Raw genomic sequence first — 21,128 nt, 5'->3', positions numbered from 1 at the left:
GTTGTAATATTTTCCTTATGTTTGTAAATATTTTTTTTTTTTTTTTTTAAATAATTTTTATTGAGGTTTTTGTCAAAATAAACATTTGGTAATTGCCAATATACAATAAAAAGAGAAAACAGAGGAGTATTACAAAGTGAGCTGCAAACATATGACAAATAGGAGAACCAAATAGTTGAAAGACAATTACTTTCTCATATTATACAGTATTGGAGAGGGCCACTCATGGACCCCAAATGGAAAACCTCATTTTTTGTTTTCTAGGATAATATAATGTCGAGCTCCCTTACTGATAAATGGATTTATAATGAAACATTGGAACACCTCCATAAAATTAACTAACAGCTGTGTTAAAATAGCATGCGTAGGTGACACATATTAGTGATCAGTCCTGCTGATCAAGACAGGGCATATGAACGCATACCTATTATGCTATGAAGGTTTAGGTACTTAGGGAGCAATTAAGAGCTGTGATTCAGATGCGGTATAGACGAGACAAAACCGCCTTGTTAGTTCCCCTAGAGAAGGGGATACATTATTGTGGGGGGAGGGGGGGGGAGGAGGGGGCGTTTTACATATTTTCAGAATTATCTCACCGTTGAGGAGCATTAAAACAGAATAAAATGCACCATAGAACTATCCTCGTTATATAAAATAGGAATAGGAAGAGTTTCAACACGCAATAATAAGTGATGCGAATACCATATAAAGAAATGTGATACATTATACATGCTAATAATGAAATAGCTATACTTAGAACTATGCAACAGAGCATATTAAGAAATGTAATGGAAGAGGAGGAGTTAAATTGAAATGAGCAAAATCAGGGATAAGGATTCCTTTTCTGTCTGACATTAGCAAGTAGGACCAGTCATATTAAGTATATACATTGGTAGGCCAGGTTTGGTAGATACCCCATTATCTACAGGAAGTACTGTCCCTGAAGTAACATGAGGGAGACTACAGAGCACAGCATAGGCCAAGGGCTGACAGACGTTATGAAGGGCATTATAGTGAACGTAGGGAATACGGCTGTTCCACAAGCTTACAGCAGTTATGCACTGCCATCCAGGCACGGGCCCTATGCCCAGACAACAGACACTACTCTTATGTGTATAAGTGAGTTATTCCCAATAGTTGCCCACTCGCTCTCCTCAACCTGGTTAAATGATATATTTAATGCCCTTTGTGCTAACTATGTAATGAAACAATTGAAATCTGGGTGATCCCTATATCTATGCAAGGATGATAACTGTTACTAAGGGGACTATGAGTAATCAGCGAGTGATCATGACAACAGAGGTGGCAAAACAGTAGTTTTTTACATATACTATGTGAAGTGGGGCTAGCTATAAATTTTGCAAGGCATGTAGCAACAAATTGTAGGCATCTGAAATAGTCAACATTCATTCACAATTATAGATGTAATATCAGTTGCAAGTCTGATAATCGTTAACATTAAACATAATAAACATAATAAAGGCCAACCTTACACATCATAGAATGAATAGCAGATAGAACACTGTTAAGAAAGCATTTAAATGTAGAATAGCTAGCTCATATCTAACAGAAACTTGCATATATAGTAGTAGTAGAGATTAAGATCCAGCAGGTAAATTAAAATAGCACACAGTTTACTAGATAAACCACAGTCTGATAAGAAGGATGCGTGCTATTAGACTCAAAAATACCAAACAAGGTAGCAGCCTTATCCCTTGTAGGTTGGCTATAGTATATATATAGGAAATGAGCAGTAATGTGGCATAAATCTACAGTATATGGAAACGTTTTAACACTTATCATATCAAGTTTGTAGTCACAGATAATTAGGCCAATGGTGATCTATGGTAGAGTTAGTAGAAATGTTGTCACCGCTTTAACCGATTCCTACTCTGCGGCCAGAAAAATCACCGTGCAGCTGCTGTGAACGTTTCAGTGATGGCCACCACTTCACAATCATTTCCAAACTCTGGGAGTCCCAGTGCAGTAGTGTAGCACAAGTTCTGAGTTCATCCCACTCTCTACCATCATCGCTAGAGAGTTTCTTAATTTCTAGGGAGTCTCGGTGTGAGCACCGGTAAGGTAGCTGGTAGTAAGGGGCCGAGCGTAGGTCCTGTGTCCACAGCGGGTCTGTAGCGCACTGCAGTGAGTCCAACTGTGATGCCACTCCTAGCGATTCATGCAGCAGATAGGATTGCGAGCCGCACAGTTCGGCATCTGATGCCCAATCCCCTTCTGGAATAGTGATCACTCTTGTCTTAGCCATGCCATAGCAGGATAGATTGTGTACCGGCCTAGGTATTAAAGATGGCGGATGCCGGGGCTCCCTTACACTCGCTATGTCATCCCAGACCTCCTCGCAAGCTGCTAGGGTAGTTGAAGCGGTGTCATGGGGGTCAAGAGCATTGAAGGATTTATCCATCGTTTCCAGGAGAGATTGATGATGTTGCTCTAGTATGTCAGATATCTGTGCTAGTAGAAGCGCCGCCATATTTCTCATGCTTCAACTTGAGGCAAAGTTAAGCTGAAAAGCGTGTATTGCTGAGCAGGGACAAATAGTATAAAGTTCTCAGACAGCGATAAAAAGTTAATACTCTTTATATTCCTTTAATCAGAGGCCACAAGTAAGATTAAAGTTCATATAAATATTGTATAGATCAGGAGCTCCTGAGATGTGCGACTTGTCTTGGTGGTAGTTGGCTCCTCCCCGTAAATATTTTTTTATTTTTTGTAACTTAGTTCTTTTTTATTTTTTGTACTTTAGTTAGTTTATTTCATTGTAGTTATTTGTAGGTATTGTATTTAATTAATTTATTGATAGTGTAGTGTTAGGTTTAATTGTAGGTAATTGTAGGTATTTTATTTAATTTATTTATTGATAGTGTAGTGTAAGGTTTAATTGTAACTTAGGTTAGGATTTATTTTACAGGTAATTTTGTAATTATTTTAACTAGGTAGCTATTAAATAGTTCTTGACTATTTAATAGCTATTGTATCTGGTTAAAATAAATACAAAGTTACCTGTAAAATAAATATTAATCCTAAAATAGCTATAATATAATTATAATTTATATTGTAGCTATATTAGGATTTATTTTACAGGTAAGTATTTAGCTTTAAATAGGAATAATTTATTTAATAAGAGTTAATTAATTTCGTTAGATTTAAATTATATTTAATTTAGGGGGGTGTTAGTGTTAGGGTTAGACTTAGCTTTAGGGGTTAATACATTTATTAGAATAGCGGTGAGCTCCGGTCGGCAGATTAAGGGTTAATGTTTGAAGTTAGGTGTCGGCGATGTTAGGGAGGGCAGATTAGGGGTTAATACTATTTATTATAGGGTTAGTGAGGCGGATTAGGGGTTAATAACTTTATTATAATAGCGGTGCGGTCCGGTCGGCAGATTAGGGGTTAATAAGTGTAGGCAGGTGGAGGCGACGTTGAGGGTGGCAGATTAGGGGTTAATAAATATAATATAGGGGTCGGCGGTGTTAGGGGCAGCAGATTAGGGGTACATAAGTATAACGTAGGTGGCGGTCGGCAGATTAGGGGTTAAAAAAATTTAATCGAGTGGCGGCGATGTGGGGGGACCTCGGGGCAGCAGATTAGGGGTACATAGCTATAATGTAGGTGGTGGCGCTTTGCGGTCGGCAGATTAGGGGTTAATAGGTGTAGGTAGCTGGCGGCGACGTTGTGGGGGGCAGGTTAGGGGTTAATAAATATAATACAGGGGTCGGCGGTGTTAGGGGCAGCAGATTAGGGGTACATAAGTATAACGTAGATGGCGGTCGGTAGCTTAGGGGTTAAAAAAATGTAATCGAGTGGCGGCGATGTGGGGGGGACCTCGGTTTAGGGGTACATAGGTAGTTTATGGGTGTTAGTGTACTTTAGAGCACAGTAGTTAAGAGCTTTATGAACCGGCGTTAGCCCAGAAAGCTCTTAACTACTGACTTTTTTCTGCGGCTGGAGTTTTGTCGTTAGAATTCTAACGCTCACTTCAGACACGACTCTAAATACCGGAGTTAGAAAGATCCCATTGAAAAGATAGGATACGCAATTGACGTAAGGGGATCTGCGGTATGGAAAAGTTGCGGCTGAAAAGTGAGCGTTAGACCCTTTTTTGAGTGATTTCAAATACCGGCGGTAGCCTAAAACCAGGGTTAGGAGCCTCTAACGCTGGTTTTCACGGCTACCGCCAAACTCCAAATCTAGGCCTTAGGGTTTATTTTTATTTTACAGGCAAGTTTGTATTTATTTTAGCTAGGTAGAATAGTTATTAAATAGTTATTAACTATTTAATAACGACCTAGCTAAAATAAATACAAAAGTACCTGTAAAATAAAACCTAACCTAACTTACAATAACACCTAACACTACACTATAATTAAATAAATTAACTAAATTAAATACAATTACCTAAATTAAATTAGCTAAAGTACAAAACCCCCCCCACTAAATTACAGAAAATAATAAACAAATTACAGATATTTAAACTAATTACACCTAATCTAATAGCCCTATTAAAATAAAAAAGCCCCCGAAAATAAAAAAAACCTAAACTAAACTAAACTACCAATAACCCTTAAAAGGGCCTTTTGCGGGGCATTGCCCCAAAGTAATCAGCTCTTTTACCTGTAAAAAAAAAAATACAAACAACACCCAACAGTAAAACCCACCACCCACACAACCAACCCCCAAATAAAATACTATCTAAAAAAAACTAAGCTCCCGATTGCCCTGAAAAGGGCATTTGGATGGGCATTGCCCTTAAAAGGGCAGTTAGCTCTTTTGCAGGCCCAAATTCCCTAACCTAAAAATAAAACCCACCCAATACACCCTTTAAAAAACCTAACACTAACCCCCTGAAGATCGACTAACCGGGAGAAGTCTTCATCCAAGCCGGGCCGAAGTCCTCAATAAATCTGGGAGAAGTCTTCATCCAAGCTGGGCGAAGTGGTCCACCAGACGGGCAGAAGTCTTCATCCAGACGGAATCTTCTATATTCATCCATCTGGCACGGAGCGGGTCCATCTTTAAGACATCCGACGCGGAGCATCCTCTTCATCCGATGACTAAAGATGAATGAAGGTACCTTTAATTGACGTCATCCAAGATGGCATCCCTTAGATTCTGATTGGCTGATAGAATTCTGTCAGCCAATCGGAATTAAGGTAGAAAAATTCCTATTGGCTGAACCAATCAGTCAATAGGAATGAGCTCGCATTTTATTGGCTGTTCCAATCAGCCAATAGAATACAAGCTCAATCCTATTGGCTGATTGGATCAGGCAATAGGATTAAACTTCAATCCTATTGGCTGATTGCATCAGCCAATAGGATTTTTTCTACCTTAATTCCGATTGGCTGATTAGAATTCTATCAGCCAATTGGATTCTAAGGGACACCATCTTGGATGATGTCACTTAATGGTACCTTCATTCATCTTTAGTCATCGGATGAAGAGGATGCTCTGCGTCGGATGTCTTGAAGATGGATCCGCTCCGCGCCGGATGGATGAAGATAGAAGATGCCGTCTGGATGAAGACTTCTGCCCGTCTGGAGGACCACTTCACCCTGCTTGGATAAAGACTTCTCCCGGCTTCATTGAGGACTTCGGCCCGGCTTGGATGAAGACTTCTCCCGGTAAGTCGATCTTCAGGGGGTTAGTGTTAGATTTTTTTATGGGTGTATTGGGTGGGTTTTATTTTTAGGTTAGAGACTTTGGGCCTGCAAAAGAGCTAACTGCCCATTTAAAGGCAATGCCCATCCACATGCCCTTTTCAGGGCAATTGGCAGCTTAGTTTTTTTTAGATAGTATTTTATTTTGGGGGTTGGTTGTGTGGGTGGTGGGTTTTACTGTTGGGGGGGTTGTTTGTATTTTTTTTTACAGGTAAAAGAGATGATTACTTTGGGGCAATGCCCCGCAAAAGGCCCTTTTAAGGGCTATTGGTAGTTTAGTTTAGGCTAGGGTTTTTTTTTATTTTGGTGGACTTTTTTATATTTATAGGGCTATTAGATTAGGTGTAATTAGCTTAAATATCTGTAATTTTTTTTTTCTGTAATTTAGTGTTTGTTTTTTCTTTTTACTTTAATTTAATTTAATATAGGTAATTGTATTTAATTTAGTTAATTTATTTAATTAGAGTGTAGTGTTAGGTGTTATTTTAACTTAGGTTAGGTTTTATTTTACAGGTAATTTTGTATTTATTTTAGCTAGGTAGCTATTAAATAGTTAATAACTATTTAATAACTATTGTACCTAGTTAAAATAAATACAAACTTGCCTGTAAAATAAAAATAAACCCTAAGATAGCTACAATGTAACTATTAGTTATATTGTAGCTAGCTTAGGGTTTATTTTATAGGTAAGTATTTAGTTTTAAATAGGAATAATTTAGTTAATTATAGTAATATTTATTTAGATTTATTTAAATTATATTTAAGTTAGTTGGTGTTAGGTTTAGGGTTAGACTTAGATTTAGGGGTTAATAACTTTAATATAGTGGCGGCGACTTTGGCGGCGGCAGATTAGGGTTTAATAAATGTAGGTAGGTGGCGGCAATGCTAGGGACGGCAGATCAGAGTGCGGTGGTTTAGGGGTTAATATGTTTATTATAGTGGCGGCGATGTTGGGGGCGGCAGATTAGGGGTTAATAAGTGTAGGTAGGTGGCGGCGACATTGGGGGCGGCAGAATAGGGGTTCATAAATATAATGTAGGTGTCGTCGATGTTGGGGGCAGCAGATTAGGGGTTCATAAATATAATGTAGGTGGCGGCGTTGTCCGGAGCGGCAGATTAGGGGTTAAAATTTTTATTTTAGTATTTGCGATGCGGAGGGCCTCGGTTTATGGGTTAATAGGTAGTTTATGGGTGTTAGTGTACTTTTTAGCACTTTAGTTATGAGTTTTATGCTTCGGCATTGTACCATAAAACTCATAACTACTGACTTTTAAATGCGATCTTGACAGGGTAGGGTGTACCGCTCACTTTTTGGCCTCCCAGGACAGACTCGTAATATCAGCGCTATGGAAGTCCCATAGAAGAAAGACTTTACGAAGTTTATGTAAGTTGTTTTGCGGTAAGGACAAAGAAGTGTGCGGTGACCCTAAACCTTCAAGACCAGCGGGCATAAAAAAGCAGCGTTAGGACCTCTTAACGCTGCTTTTTTGCTCTAACGCACAACTCGTAATCTAGCTGTAAGTTTTTAGGTTTCATTATTTCCCCAGACAAGGTATAGATGGATCCTGAAAAGGTTATAGCCATAACTAATTGGCCTAGACTAACATCTATCAAATTTGTGCAGAGGTTTATAGGTTTCTCAAACTTTTATAGAAAAGGTATCCAAAATTTTTCTACCATAGTTAAACCACTGGCTGCTTTAACTAAAAAGAACCAAAAATGTGTTTGGACACCTTCAGCAGAAAAAGCTTTTCAATATCTAAAACATACTTTCACCACTGCACCTATCCTAAACCTCCCAGACCACAATTGCCAATTTGTTGTCGAAGCTGATGCCTCTGACACAAGAATTGGAGCAGTTCTCTCACAACGCTTAGATGAAACATACAGACCACTTCCCGTAGTTTTTTATTCTAGACGTTTGCAATCAGCTGAAACAAACTACTCCATCGGAGATAAGTAGTTACTTGCCATCAAATGTGCTCTGGAAACATGTCGACACATTTTAGTAGGCACTTCTAAACCTTTTATTATATTCACGGATCATAAAAATTTAGAATACTTAAAAAAAAGTAAAACTCTGTCCTCTCGGCAGGTTCGTTGGGCATTGTTTTTGGATAGAATCGATTTCTATATAGCATACCGCCCAGGAACTCAAAACACTAAAGCTGATGCGTTATCTAGAACAAGTGAACTTAATCCACAAATTTAGGGCTCACTTCCATTGAGTCGTAATTCAGTTTGCGTGCACTCGCAAACCGTTAAATATGCTGTTGAAAGCAATATCGTTTATCGACTGTTTCCAATGGCGCGTTATACCTCAATATCGGCAGCTGGACTTCGGCTGCCGAAAAAATCTTTGCGTCCCATAGAAAGTAATAGAAGCCGTTAATCGATAAATTATACCAGGTTTCCAATGAAAGCGCAAAACGTTAATATACTGTCGGAGGCTGTCGATACATTGAGAAATATTACACCCAGCTCAACTAGGTGTAAAAGAGGAAAATTGTGCTTTTTGAGACCTATTTTCTATTGAAATTATAAAACTTGCAAATAATGCAAGTGTTTTAATGTAGAAATAAATTGTTATAAGTAATATTTATTTTTGTCTCATGTATTTAAATAGTTGAACTTATATTCTAATAGAAATATCAGTATATATTTAAATATAATAATATATGCAAGAACATATCTACAGAATGCAAACTAGACCTATGCCTAGGGCAGCAATATATATTACTTATATTTATGAAGTGGTAAATATAATTATATTAAAAAATAGTATTTGATTATTAAAAATATGGATAAGTGTATCTTTATTTTTCTTGAGAGGTGATCACCGGTAAGGAGCACGGACGTTAAACGTAAATTCTATAGCGTAAGGTCGGGTTACCTTAGCAACTAATTGATTTTCAAGAAATCCGACATCAGATGGAAGCGCTAACACAACGTTAACTTACAGCTACACGAAAATAGCGACTGCACGCTATCTGCAAGGCCGCTTCGGTAGCTTACGGCTCCATTTTTAATGACTCAATGGAAGCGAGGCCAAAGACAGAATCTCATATAATTCCTCCAAACCAAATAATAGGATCCTTATGTTCTTTTGAAAAGGAGATTCTAAAAGCTTTAGATTCAGAAGATTTATCTAAACTGACATTCCTAAGACAAGGCCAATCAGGTTAATACTTCAATAACAACATGTTGTATTTTCCTAAAACACCCAGACACACAATTATTAACCATTTCATGACCCCTTCATCTCAGTGCATCCAGGTGTACAAAAAACTATCGATTTAATAAGAAGATATTTTTGGTGGCCTCAAATGAACCAAAGTATTCTTGAATATGTTACCTCTTGTGATGTATGTGCCCGAAATAAAATTCAATGCAAGAAACCTTTTGGCTACTTACGTTCAAATCCGATTCCAGACACCCCCTGGACAACCATATCAATAGACTTTATCGTTGAATTACCATCCTCACAGCATCATAATATTATATTGGTTGTTGTGGATCATTTGACCAAACTGGCTCATTTTGTCCCATTAAAACATCTTCCCACTGCAAAAGAAACAGCTGAAGTCTTCATCAGACATATCGTAAGACTCCACGGTTTACCCAGCACAATAATTAGTGACCGTGGTACACAATTTACTTCTTTTTTTTTTTGGAATGCTCTATGCAAAATCCTAAAAATGGATTCTAGACTTTTAACTGCCTTTCATCCCCAGACAAATGGACTTACAGAAAGATTCAATCAGATTCTTGAACAGTATCTACAATGTTATGTGTCTCACTTACAAGATGATTGGTATTCTTTGCTACCTATGGCAGAGTTTTCATATAATAACTCACTCTCCAGCTCCAGTAAAACAACACCATTTTTTGCTACATACGGTTACCACCCTAAGAGTATTATTCTCTCTGATACAGATAACAAATCACCTAGTGCATCTGATTTCCCAACTACATTAAAGAAGGGAATTGATCTTCTTAAAATACACCTAACTAATGCTCAAACAAATTTAGAAACACTACTACGACCTGAAACATAGACCAAGTCCCAATTATAAGATTGGAGATATGGTCTGACCCAGTACCAAACATCTGAGAGTCGAGGTACCCTCCAGAAAACTTGGATCCCAATTTGTAGGTTCATTTCCTATTAAGAAGATTATAAATGAATGCACAGTTGTTCTAGATCTACCAGATTCTTACAAAATACATCATTTCATGTATCTCTTTTAAAACCTTAGATACCAAACATTCCAACCGTTTACAAGCTGCTCCACCTCCACTCAACATTGATAACCAAGATGAATAGGAAATCCAGAATATACTAGATTCTCGGCTATGACGTAAGAAACTTGAATATCTAGTTTTATGGAGAGGATATGGTCCAGAGGAGAACTCTTGGGTTTCATCCACTGATCTTCATGTGCCTAAGTTGCTGAGAACTTTTCATAAGCATTACCCTATGAAACCTAAAACCGAATCCTCTGAGAGGATTCCTTGAGTAGGGGGATCTGTAATACTCTGTATTGTCTCTTTAAGACTGACACCTCCTCTTCAATTACACCCTATAAAAGGTCACTTCCTCCTATCATTGTTGCTTGATTATTTTGTTCTTATTGAATCTCTTTGGATCAACTATAAGCCTTGTACTCTCTGAACTTTCTCTGTTACTCTTGCCAGAGTCCTGTGAAGTGAGCGTAGAGCAAAATTGTGCTCCATACCGCACTCCAATACCAGCGCTGCTGAAATCTGCGGTGAGCTGGTTTTACGTGCTTGTGCACGATTTCCCCATAGACATCAATGGGGAGGGCCAGCTGAAAAAAAGCTTAACAACTGCAATAAAGCAGCGTAAAGCTCAGTAACGCAGCCCCATTGATTCCTATGGGGAAACTAAATTTATGTTTACACCTAACACCCTAACATGAACCCCCGAGTCTAAACACCCCTAATCTGCCACCCCCGACATCGCCGACACCTACATTACACTTATTAACCCCTAATCTGCCACCCCGGACACCGCTGCCACCTACTTTATACTTATTAATCCCTAATCTGCCACCCCGACATCGCCACCACCTACATTACACTTATTAACCCCAAATCTGCCACCGCCGCCACCGCCGCCACCGCCGCCACCTACATTATACTTACTAACCCCTAATCTGCCGCCCCCAATGTCGTCACTACCTACCTACACTTATTAACCCCTAATCTGCCGCCCCCAATGTCGCCGCCACTATACTAAATTTATTAACCCCTTAACCTAACCATAAATCTAACCCTAACCCTAACACCAACTAACTTTAATATAATTAAAATACATCTAAATAAAAATTCCTATTATTAACTAAATAATTCCTATTTAAAATTAAATACTTACTTTCCTGTAAAATAAACCCTAAGCTAGCTACAATATAACTAATAGTTACATTGTATCTAGCTTAGGTTTTATTTTTATTTCACAGGCAAGTTTGCATTTATTTTAACTAGGTAGACTAGTTACTAAATAGTTATGAACTATTTACTAACTACCTAGTAAAAATAAATACAAATTTACGTGTAAAATAAAATCTAACCTGTCTAACACTTACATCTAACCTTACACTACAATTAAATAAATTAAATTAATTAAATACATTTAACTAAATTACAAAAACAAACAAACACTAAATTACACAAAATAAAATTAAATGATCAGATATTTAAACTAATTACACTTAATCTAATAGCCCTATCAAAATAAAAAAAGACCTAGCCTAAACTAAACTGCCAATAGCCCTTAAAAGGGCATTTTGCGGGGCATTGCCCCAAAGAAATCAGCTCTTTTACCTGTAAAAAAAAATACAAACAACCCCCCAACAGTAAAACCCACCACCCACACAACCAACCCCCCCAAATAAAACCCTAACTAAAAAAAACCTAAGCTCCCCATTGCCCTGAAAAGGGCATTTGTATGGGCATTGCCCTTAAAAGGGCATTTAGCTCTTTTTCAAGTGCCCAAACCCTAATCTAAAAATAAAACCCACCCAATAAACCCTTAAAAAAACACTAACCCCCGAAGATCCACTTACATTTTTGAAGACCGGACATCCATCCTCAACGAAGCCGGGAGAAGTCTTCATCCAAGCGGCAAGAAGTCCTCAACTAAGTCGGGAGAAGTCTTCATCCAAGCCGGCAAAAGTTGTCCTCCAGACGGGCAGAAGTCTTCATCCAGACGGCATCTTCTATCTTCATCCATCCGGCGAGGAGCGGCTCCATCTTTAAGACATCCAGCGTTACGGCGTTGTACAAAAGCCATAACTACTGACTTTCCGTTTACGGTATGGATCTTGAAGTTTTAGGCTGTACTGCTCACTTTTTGGCCTCCCAGGCAGACTCGTAATACCGGCGCAAAGGAAATCCCATTGAAAAAAGACTTTTTAAAAGCTGCGGTAATTACGTTGCGTTATGGCCAAAAAAGTGTGCGGTGCCCCTAAACCTGCAAGACTCGTAATACCAGCAGTAGTGAAAAATAGCCTTAACGCTGCTTTTTCACCCATACCGCACAACTCGTAATCTAGCCGATAGTTACTTGTTTCACTTGGTATACTATGCTAAAATGTAGCTGATTTTCTTGAGAGCATACTGAGGTAGGATTTGAGGAGCACATGGGACAGATTATTATAAGGCAGCTTTGTTTGCAAGAAGACTGTAACAATGTTATAAAAACAATATTAAAGTCACACTCCTAAGCCTAAATCAGTTTGCTATCATACAGCTAGACTACGAGTTTTGCGTTATGAGTGAAAAAGCATCGTTATGCTTCATAACTCTGCTTTTTCCCTAATGCCGCTATTACAAGTCTTGTAGGTATAGGTGTACCGCACACTTTTTTGGCCGTCACGCAACGTCAAAAAAGTCCTTTTTCAATGGGACTTCCATAGCGTCGGTATTACGAGTTTGCCTGGGAGGCCAAAAAGTGAGCGGTACACCCTATAACCGACAAGATCTGTACCGCCATCTAAACTCAGTAGTTATGAGTTTTACGTTACAAATCTGTAACATAAAACTCATAACTTAAATGTTATAAAGTACACTAACACCCATAAACTACCTATTAACCCCTAAACCAAGGCCCTCCCGCATCGCAAACACTATAACAAGTTTATTAACCCCTAATCTGCCGCTCCGAACATCGCCACCACTAAAAAAATTATGAACCCCTATTCCACCACTCCCCGATATCGTTGACACTTTAATAAACCTATTAACCCCTAAACTGCTGCCCTCCTGCATCACAAACACTATTTAAAGATTATTAACCATTATTCTGCCATCCGCCCACACTGCCGCTATAATAAACCTATTAACCACTAAACCGCAAGCCCCCCACAACGAAATATACTAAAATAAATTATTAACCCCTAAACCTCTGACCTTCCACATTACTAACTCTACATAAATATATTAACCCCTAAACTTAAACACAAACCCTAACGTAACCCTTAGTCTAACCCTAACTTAAATATAATTAAAATAAATCTAAATAAACCTTACAATTATTACCTAAATTATTCCTATTTAAAACTGAATACAAACTTAACTGTAAAATAAAACCTAAGCTAGCTACAAAATAACTAATAATTATATTGTAGCTATCTTAGGTTTTATTTTTATTTCACAGGTAAGTTTGTATTTATTTTAACTAGGTAGACTAGTTAGTAAATAGTTATTAACTATTTAATAACTACCTAGCTAAAATAAATACAAATTTACCTGTAAAATAAAACCTAACCTGCCTTACACTAAAAACTAACATTATAATAAAATAAAAAAAAAAAAATTATTAAAATACAATTTTCTAAATTACAAAAAAAATAAACACTAAATTACAAAAAAAAAAAGCACATTATCAAAAATAAAAACAAATTACTCCTAATCTAATAGTCCCAGGCCCGGAATGGCCATAGGGCATACCGGGCATTTGCCCGGTGGGCCGCCGGTTACCTTAGCCCCGCCCCCAATTTTACTGCTGACTGCTTTTATTATGTTGCCCGGCCAGGCTGTCTGAGTTATTATGTTGCCCGGCCAGGCTGTCTAAGGTTTTGTTTGGTGCCGTGCAGTGTGGCTGTTGGACCGCAGATTACAACATATGGCATATGTTAAATTAAAGTCCTGACATGTGGGACTGGATTTCAGCAAGGCACTGAAGGCAGGGGAGTGTACTAGGTGGCAGAGCCGGTTCACTGGGGCAGAGAGAGAGCATGAGCTCTGAGGCTGGCAGACTGACAGTGGTTACCGGGTGGACACACACGGAACGTCCACAGTACTATAGACACAGTGTCAAACTACCTGGTCCTGTTCCCTCAGCCTGAGCGGTAAGCGGTCCCTTCTTACCCTGACCCTCCTCATTGAGAGAGAGGAGTGAGCTAGCGTGAGTAAGGACCGTGCAGGCAGAATGGTCTGCCCTCTGCTCTGCTGGTTGCCGCTTGTGGGGTGAGGTTAAGACCTGGGAGCATGAGACTGGGACCAGAGGCGGAGTCGGAGTAAAGACCGAAAACCAAAGAGTCTTCACTCTTCTGCAGAGTGGGCTGGGCCCCAACCGCACCCTGACCTCTACTGCTGCGCTGCTGCCTGGAGTCCTGGACCTGTCAAAGAAGAAGAGGTCAGAGCTCAGAGGAGGACAGGAGGTAAATAGGCGCTGCGCTGGCCAGGGGGGCTAGAGGGCAGGCTGGGCAGCTATCAACCACCCAGTAAAGTAATGGGTTGTGTAAGTCTCCTGGATGCCCAGGTGGAAGGGATGGGGCTGTTCCCTGTTTGACTCCAGTTTTGCGCGCCCTCTTTTACCGCCTCAGTTTTTTCCCCATACTCTGTGCACTACAACACAACAAATGTGTTCTTAAAATAACAAAATTAGAATCAGTTTTATTTCAGAATATTTAGGTTAATTAACTACAATTTCCAGGGCTCTAGCAGCTTTTTGAAATTGTTTGCTCTCTCTGTTTTGTTACTAGGCAGGCATTAATATATAGAAAACAACATGTTTGTTAATTGTAGAGATGTCTTGAGGAGTTTGCCAGCCAAATTTTATTTCACAGACATCTCTACAAACATGTTGTTTTCTATATATTAATGCCTGCCTAGTAACGTAACCAAACACAGAGCAAACAATTTTCAAAAAGCTGCTAAAGTCCTGGAAATTGCAGTTAATTAACCTAAATTTCATGAAATAAAACTGATTCTAATTTTGTTATTTTAAGAGGAACACATTTTGTTGTAGTGCACAGAGTATGGGAAAAAACCACTATAAAAGAATTAATACATGCGGCTAGCCTGCTAGTTCTGATGTTACAGCCGCATTTAAACATAACATATAAGCAGACAACAATTTTACTATTAATGTTGTTTGCTTACAGAAACACTTTAGAATATGCTGCCTTTCTTTCTGTTGCTATACATTTAATAACCTTAATATTCATTAAAATGTATCCCATTCTAACTATAGCAAGATTTACTAGAGAAAAATATTCCAAGTAAGTAGCACAGTTAAAATGTGGGGGTGTCTGAGCAGCACTGCTTGTTATTTTCTACAGGTACATTTTCCCTTGACAGCAATATATCTCAATAAGAGAAGTAATTCCTGTATGCAACCCCTGGGAAAAAAGCAGAAATAATTTGTGTCAAAGATCTTGTGTCCTCAGTGGTGTGCTTGGGGCATCTGATGGGGGGGTAAAGACAGTGGAGCTACTTGACATTTTTAGAAAATATTGTTTGTTCAAAAGACATAAGTTTATACACAACTCTTAAAGGGACTGTCAAGTCCAAAATAAACTTTCATGATTCAAATAGGTTGTGTAATTTTAATCAGTTTTCCAATTTACTTTTATCACCACTTTTGCTTTGTTCTCTTGGTATTCTTAGTCGAAAGCTAAACCTAGGTAGGCTCATATGCTAATTTCTTAGACCTTGAAGGCCACCTCTTATGTGAATGCATTTTGACAGTTTTTCAAAACTAGAGGGCGTTAGTTCATGTGTGTCATATAGATAACATTGAGCTCACGCACGTGAAGTTACCTAGGAGTAAGCACTGATTGGCTAAAATGAAGTTCTGTCAAAAGAACTGAAATAAGGGGGGCAGTCTTAAGAGGCTTAGATACTAGGTATTTTTTTTAGGAAAAGGTGGCAACCCTATTAGCACTGCAGGCCGGGCTGGCCCAATGTTATAGTGAGGTTGTGTGAGTGTTGGAAATTTTAAATGGTTTCTCTCACTTAAACAAGTATTATACTTGCCATGTTTGGTATACAGTTAAATAAGATATTATGAACAGGGGGGGGGAGTGGGCCTCTTTTCCCTAAAATGCCCGGGCCTCTTTTTGGTCCCAGTGCGGCCCTGAATAGTCCTATCAAAATAAAAAATCCTTCCCAAAATTAAAAAACCCCTAGCCTACACTAAACTGTCAATGGCCCTTAAAAGCTCTTTTACCTGTAAAAAGAAACACAAACACACCCCAACAGTAAAACCGACCACCCAGCCACCCAACCCCCCCAAATAAAAATCTAAATAAACCTAAGCTAACCATTGCCCTGAATAGGGCATTTGGATGGGAATTGCCCCTAAAAGGGCATTTAGCTTTATTACATTGCCCAAAACCCTAGAAAAGGTAAAAGAGCTGATTTCTTTGGGGCAATGCCCCACAAAAGGCCCTTTTAAGGGCCATTGGCAGTTTAGTGTAGGCTAGGTTTTTTTTTTATTTTGGGGGAGCTTTTTTATTTTGACAGGGCTATTAGATTAGGAGTAATTTGTTTTTATTTTTTATCATGTGGTTTTTTTATTTTTTGTAATTTAGTGTTTATTTTTTTTTGTAATTTAGAAAATTGTATTTTAATAAATTCATTCATTTTATTGTAATATTAGTTTTTAGTGTAAGGCAGGTTAGGTTTTATTTTACAGGTAACTTTGCATTTATTTTAACTGGGTAGTTAGTAAATAGTTAATAACTAGTCTACCTAGTTAAAATAAAATAAAAACTTACCTGTGAAATAAAAATAGAACCTAAGCTAGCTACAATATAACTATTAGTTATATTGTAGCTATCTTAGGTTTTATTTTACAGGTAAGTACGCATTTCGTTTTAAATAGGAATTATTTAGGTAATAATTGTAAGGTTTATTTAGCTTTATTTTAATTATATTTAAGTTAGGGGGTGTTAGGGCTAGGGTTAGACTTAGGCTTAGGGTTACGTTAGGGTTATGCTTGGGGTTAGGGTTAGGTTTAGGGGTTAATATATTTATTTAGTGTTAGTGATGTTGGAGGCCAGAGGTTTAGGGGTTAATTACTTTAGTGTAGTGGCGGCGACATTGGGGGCGGCAGATTAGGGGTTAATATTTTTATTTAGGTTGCGGCGATGTTAAGGGCAGCAGATTAGGGGTTAATAGCATTATGTAGGTTGTGGCAATGTCGGTGGCAGCAGATTAGGGGTGTTTAGACGTGGTTTTTATGTTAGGGTGTTAGGTTTAAACATAAGCTTTTATTTCCGCAATCGCAGGTGTTAGGCTTTTTTTTGCCGGCTTTCCCCATTGATGTCTATGGGGAAATTGTGCACGAGCACGTCAAAGCAGCACTTGTATTTTGCCACCATATCGCCCGCACAAGCTAGCTTTTTACAAACTTGTAATAGCAGCGATATAGGGAGGTGAAATAATGCCGCTTTGTGGCGTTCGTTAGTTTCCCTATAGCGCTGACAACTTGTAATCTAGCTGATAGAAAGAAGCTAAATGTCCTGAATCATGATAGCGTATAAAACTTTAAACAACTTTCCCTCTTTTGTACTTCCATTTAAATTAATTTAAAGTTAAAGAGACAGTCTACACAAACATTGTTATTGTTTAATAGGATAGATAATGCCTTTACTACCCATTCCCCAGCTTTGCACAAGCAACATTGATATATTAATATACTTTATAAAATTTAAACCTCTAAATTTCTGCCTGTTTCTAAGCCACTACAGACAGCCTCTTATTGCATGCTTTTTATTTGCTTTTCACAACAGGAGACTGCTAGTTTATGTGAGCCATATAGATAACGTTGTGTTCACGCACAAGGAGTTATTTAAGAGTTAGCACAACACAGCACTAAATGCTTAGATACAAGGTAATCACAGAGGTAAAAATGTGTATTAATATAACTGCGTTGGTTATGCAAAACTGGGGAATGGGTAATAAAGGGATTATCTATCTTTTAAACAATAGATATTCTGGTGTGGACTGTTCCTTTCACTATATTTCTTCATACATAGAATTTAAATGTGTAACTCTTTATCATGACAAGTGCAATAAAACTTTATATACACAGACAAATAGAAAAAAAACAATGTGTGGCTGCACATTGGACAACAACTTCAAGGATAAGAGATGAAATAAGCTATTTTTTATCAGCAAAAGTTAATAACTAATGGCTGATATTTAAGCAATAACGTTTTGTGACTTACCTATATAGAAGTTAGTGACGGTCCTCATTTGTCTGTGTTTAGTTATGACATATATCACCAAGGAGTTCCCAACAAGTCCCACAAGCATGATGAGAGCAAAGAACAGCGGGACTAGCCAGGCATCCACCAGCAAAGGGGGTGTCTGATTAACAGCGTTTGTTGAGCCATTACACTCAGGTGTTAATAAATGTTTCTGCTTATTTGAGTCCTCCACAGACTCATTGAAACAAGAGAGCAGTGATGAATTCTCGCTTGCCCCTGGCAGCAACTGCAAAGGGTATGGGGTGCCACTTGTATCCTTCATTACTTCAGTAAAGTTTCAGCAGAGCAGCTCACAGTCACAAACCTATTGTCCTTTGCTTTCCTGTATAAAGGTATTTCTTTTTTCACATCAGCATCACTGGGATATACCAGATTATTGCCATTAAATGCTACGCAGTTTCTGTCTGGGATAATTAATTGTGTTTACAGTAACCTGCATAAATTGTCTTCATAGTGATAGATTCAGTTGAAATATGGGCTGTTTGCTTCATATTCAAATCATTTCCAGTTCAGCCACTGCGGTTTTCCAGTCCCCATCAGTGAGATCTATTCCAAGCAAGTGCTTGTTCTTTTACAATCTTGACTCGAGCTTAAATACGTGTTTTTGCTTTAGCTCAGCGTGTAATCAGTACAGAGTGAGACAACAGCACCCTCTGGGTCCTAATGTTATCCACTGTAAACAGCTGTAACAATGTGTAGTGTATGTGTGTAGTAAAATCACTTCCTGATCATACATTTTCAGAGACTTATCAATGTCTTTTAAATATTAGTTCTTGTTTTCCTCAAATATGTTTTTTTTTTATTCTAAATATAACTAAACATGTTTCTTTTTAAACAGGTGACCACTTGGGCACACTCCACAGATTGTATTTTATAAAAAAGAGCTCTTACATTTATTTATATTAGCAAGGGTACATTGCATATATACATTTAAATATAAATATCTGTATGTCTGGCTATCTATCTATCTATCTATCTATCTATCTATCAATCTATCTATCTATCTATCTATCATCTATCTATCATTTATCTATCTATCTATCATTTATCTATGTATCATCTATCTATCTAATATATTTATCATTTATCTATCAATGTATCTATCATCTATCTATCTATCTATCATCTATATCTATCTATCTATCATCTATCTAATTTATCTATCTATCTATCTATTTATCTATATCTATAATCTATCATCTATATATATATATATAAAATTTATCTATGTATCTATCTATCTATATATATATATCTATATATCATCTATCTATCATATATATATATATAAAATTTATCTATATATCTTTCTATCATTTATCTATGTATCATCTATCTATCTATCTATCTATCTATCATCATCTATATATATATATATTTTTATATATATATACTGTATATCATTCATTTATTTATCTATCTATCATATATATATATATATATATATATATATATATATATATATATATATATATATATATAAACCAAAATTCATTAAAATTATGGGGGGAGATAAAAAACTGAAATTAAAATCCTCCATGTCTCAAAATTAAATCAATGTAAATATTTGCATTTTAGGAAATTAGTACATCTAGGCAAGTATCCTAGATATAAGTATATTAAGAATTTCTGGGGAAAAGCAAGCGGGGATACTTGCCTAGATGTACTAATTTCCTATGCAAATATTTACATTGATTATATATATATATATATATATATATATATTATCTATCTAGCTATCTATCATTTATCTATGTATCATCTATCTATCACAGAAAGTATCTCCCAGAAATGTGCCAAACCATTTAAAGTGTTGCTAATAAACCAGTGAGCATAAACAAAACTATCTGTAGTAAAAACAATAATGACAAAATATATAAAATTGATATTTCAAATGATAGTTACATAACAGTTCACAATCCTCCAATAACAAATGCTGTAAAATTGTGAAATAGACTAGGAGTCGTAACAGAAAATCAAATTAAACTGATGGTAAACTCTACCCATTTAAAAAACAGATCCGGAATGTTAGTGATATTTTAGATGGAATTTAATTAATCAGTTGTAACGAAAATGCGCTATAACTTTTTAATATAAATAAGAAATTTAAATACCAGGGCTCTGCTGCCCACTTCAAAAGTAATTTTTTCTGTGAGCTAATGTTTTGAATTGTCAGCGCTCTAACTACAACAAATATATATTATATATTGGGTACTTCTAAAGCACAGCTAATCACCCGTAAGGGTCTCAAGGCGCTGCTTATTTTATCGACCTCGGAAGGATGAAAGGCTGAGTGGACCTCGCCGGGGATCGAACCTGCAACCCTTGGGTTGCTACAGAGCTCAGCCACAGTGCCTTAGCATGCTGAGCTATCTGTGCATGCTGAGCTATGTGTCCCCTTTTAAAGCGTCAATATGGTCACCCTAGTTATAGTGCAACTTTATTACTACTGATGAATGAAACTATCACTAGCATACTGGATGTATTTTTTTTTTTTAAAGGGGAGAAGTTACCATCACTTTATTAGTAAAGTAACTCGTAGCCTATAAGTATTGTGTTTGTAGATAAAAACAATTTTAATTACTAATCACTGATAGTGTAATACAATGCTACTTTGTTAAAAGAACTTGCTCATAAAAGTCCTCTCCATACAACACATGCTGAGAATTTAAATAACAAAAGTTTCTGTTTCTCTATTATACACGCAAGCTACTGCAAATAAAATCATTTAGTGATTGTTTTCATTAGTTTTAACCTGATAATCATTTAATCATTGTAATGATGTATGCTTATTGATTGCTTTATTCAAATATTGCTTTTTATTTCCAATAATTCTTTTAGTAAACTAAGTTTGTTTATTGATCTGGTTTCAGTTTAATTAATAGACAAATCAGAACTAAAAGGATTCAGGTGTTATACATAT

The 21,128-nt window shown here is 37.1% G+C and overlaps 1 protein-coding gene across 1 annotated transcript in view; it reads right to left on the bottom strand.

Annotated features, from left to right (window-relative positions):
* Positions 1–18,467, bottom strand: part of LOC128647180 (G-protein coupled receptor 54-like) — a 190,079-nt gene extending 171,612 nt beyond the window's left edge. Inside the window, exon 1 of the mRNA XM_053699965.1 lies at positions 18,164–18,467. Within this exon, the coding sequence (XP_053555940.1) occupies positions 18,164–18,467 (304 nt within the window). The remainder of the gene's footprint in view (positions 1–18,163) is intronic.
* Between the last annotated feature and the right edge of the window lie 2,661 nt (positions 18,468–21,128).

This window comes from Bombina bombina, chromosome 2 (genome assembly GCF_027579735.1).
Source record: "Bombina bombina isolate aBomBom1 chromosome 2, aBomBom1.pri, whole genome shotgun sequence".
NCBI lineage: Eukaryota > Metazoa > Chordata > Amphibia > Anura > Bombinatoridae > Bombina > Bombina bombina.
The sequence above is the reverse complement of the archived record's forward strand: the minus strand, read 5'-3'. Positions and strand labels throughout refer to the sequence as shown.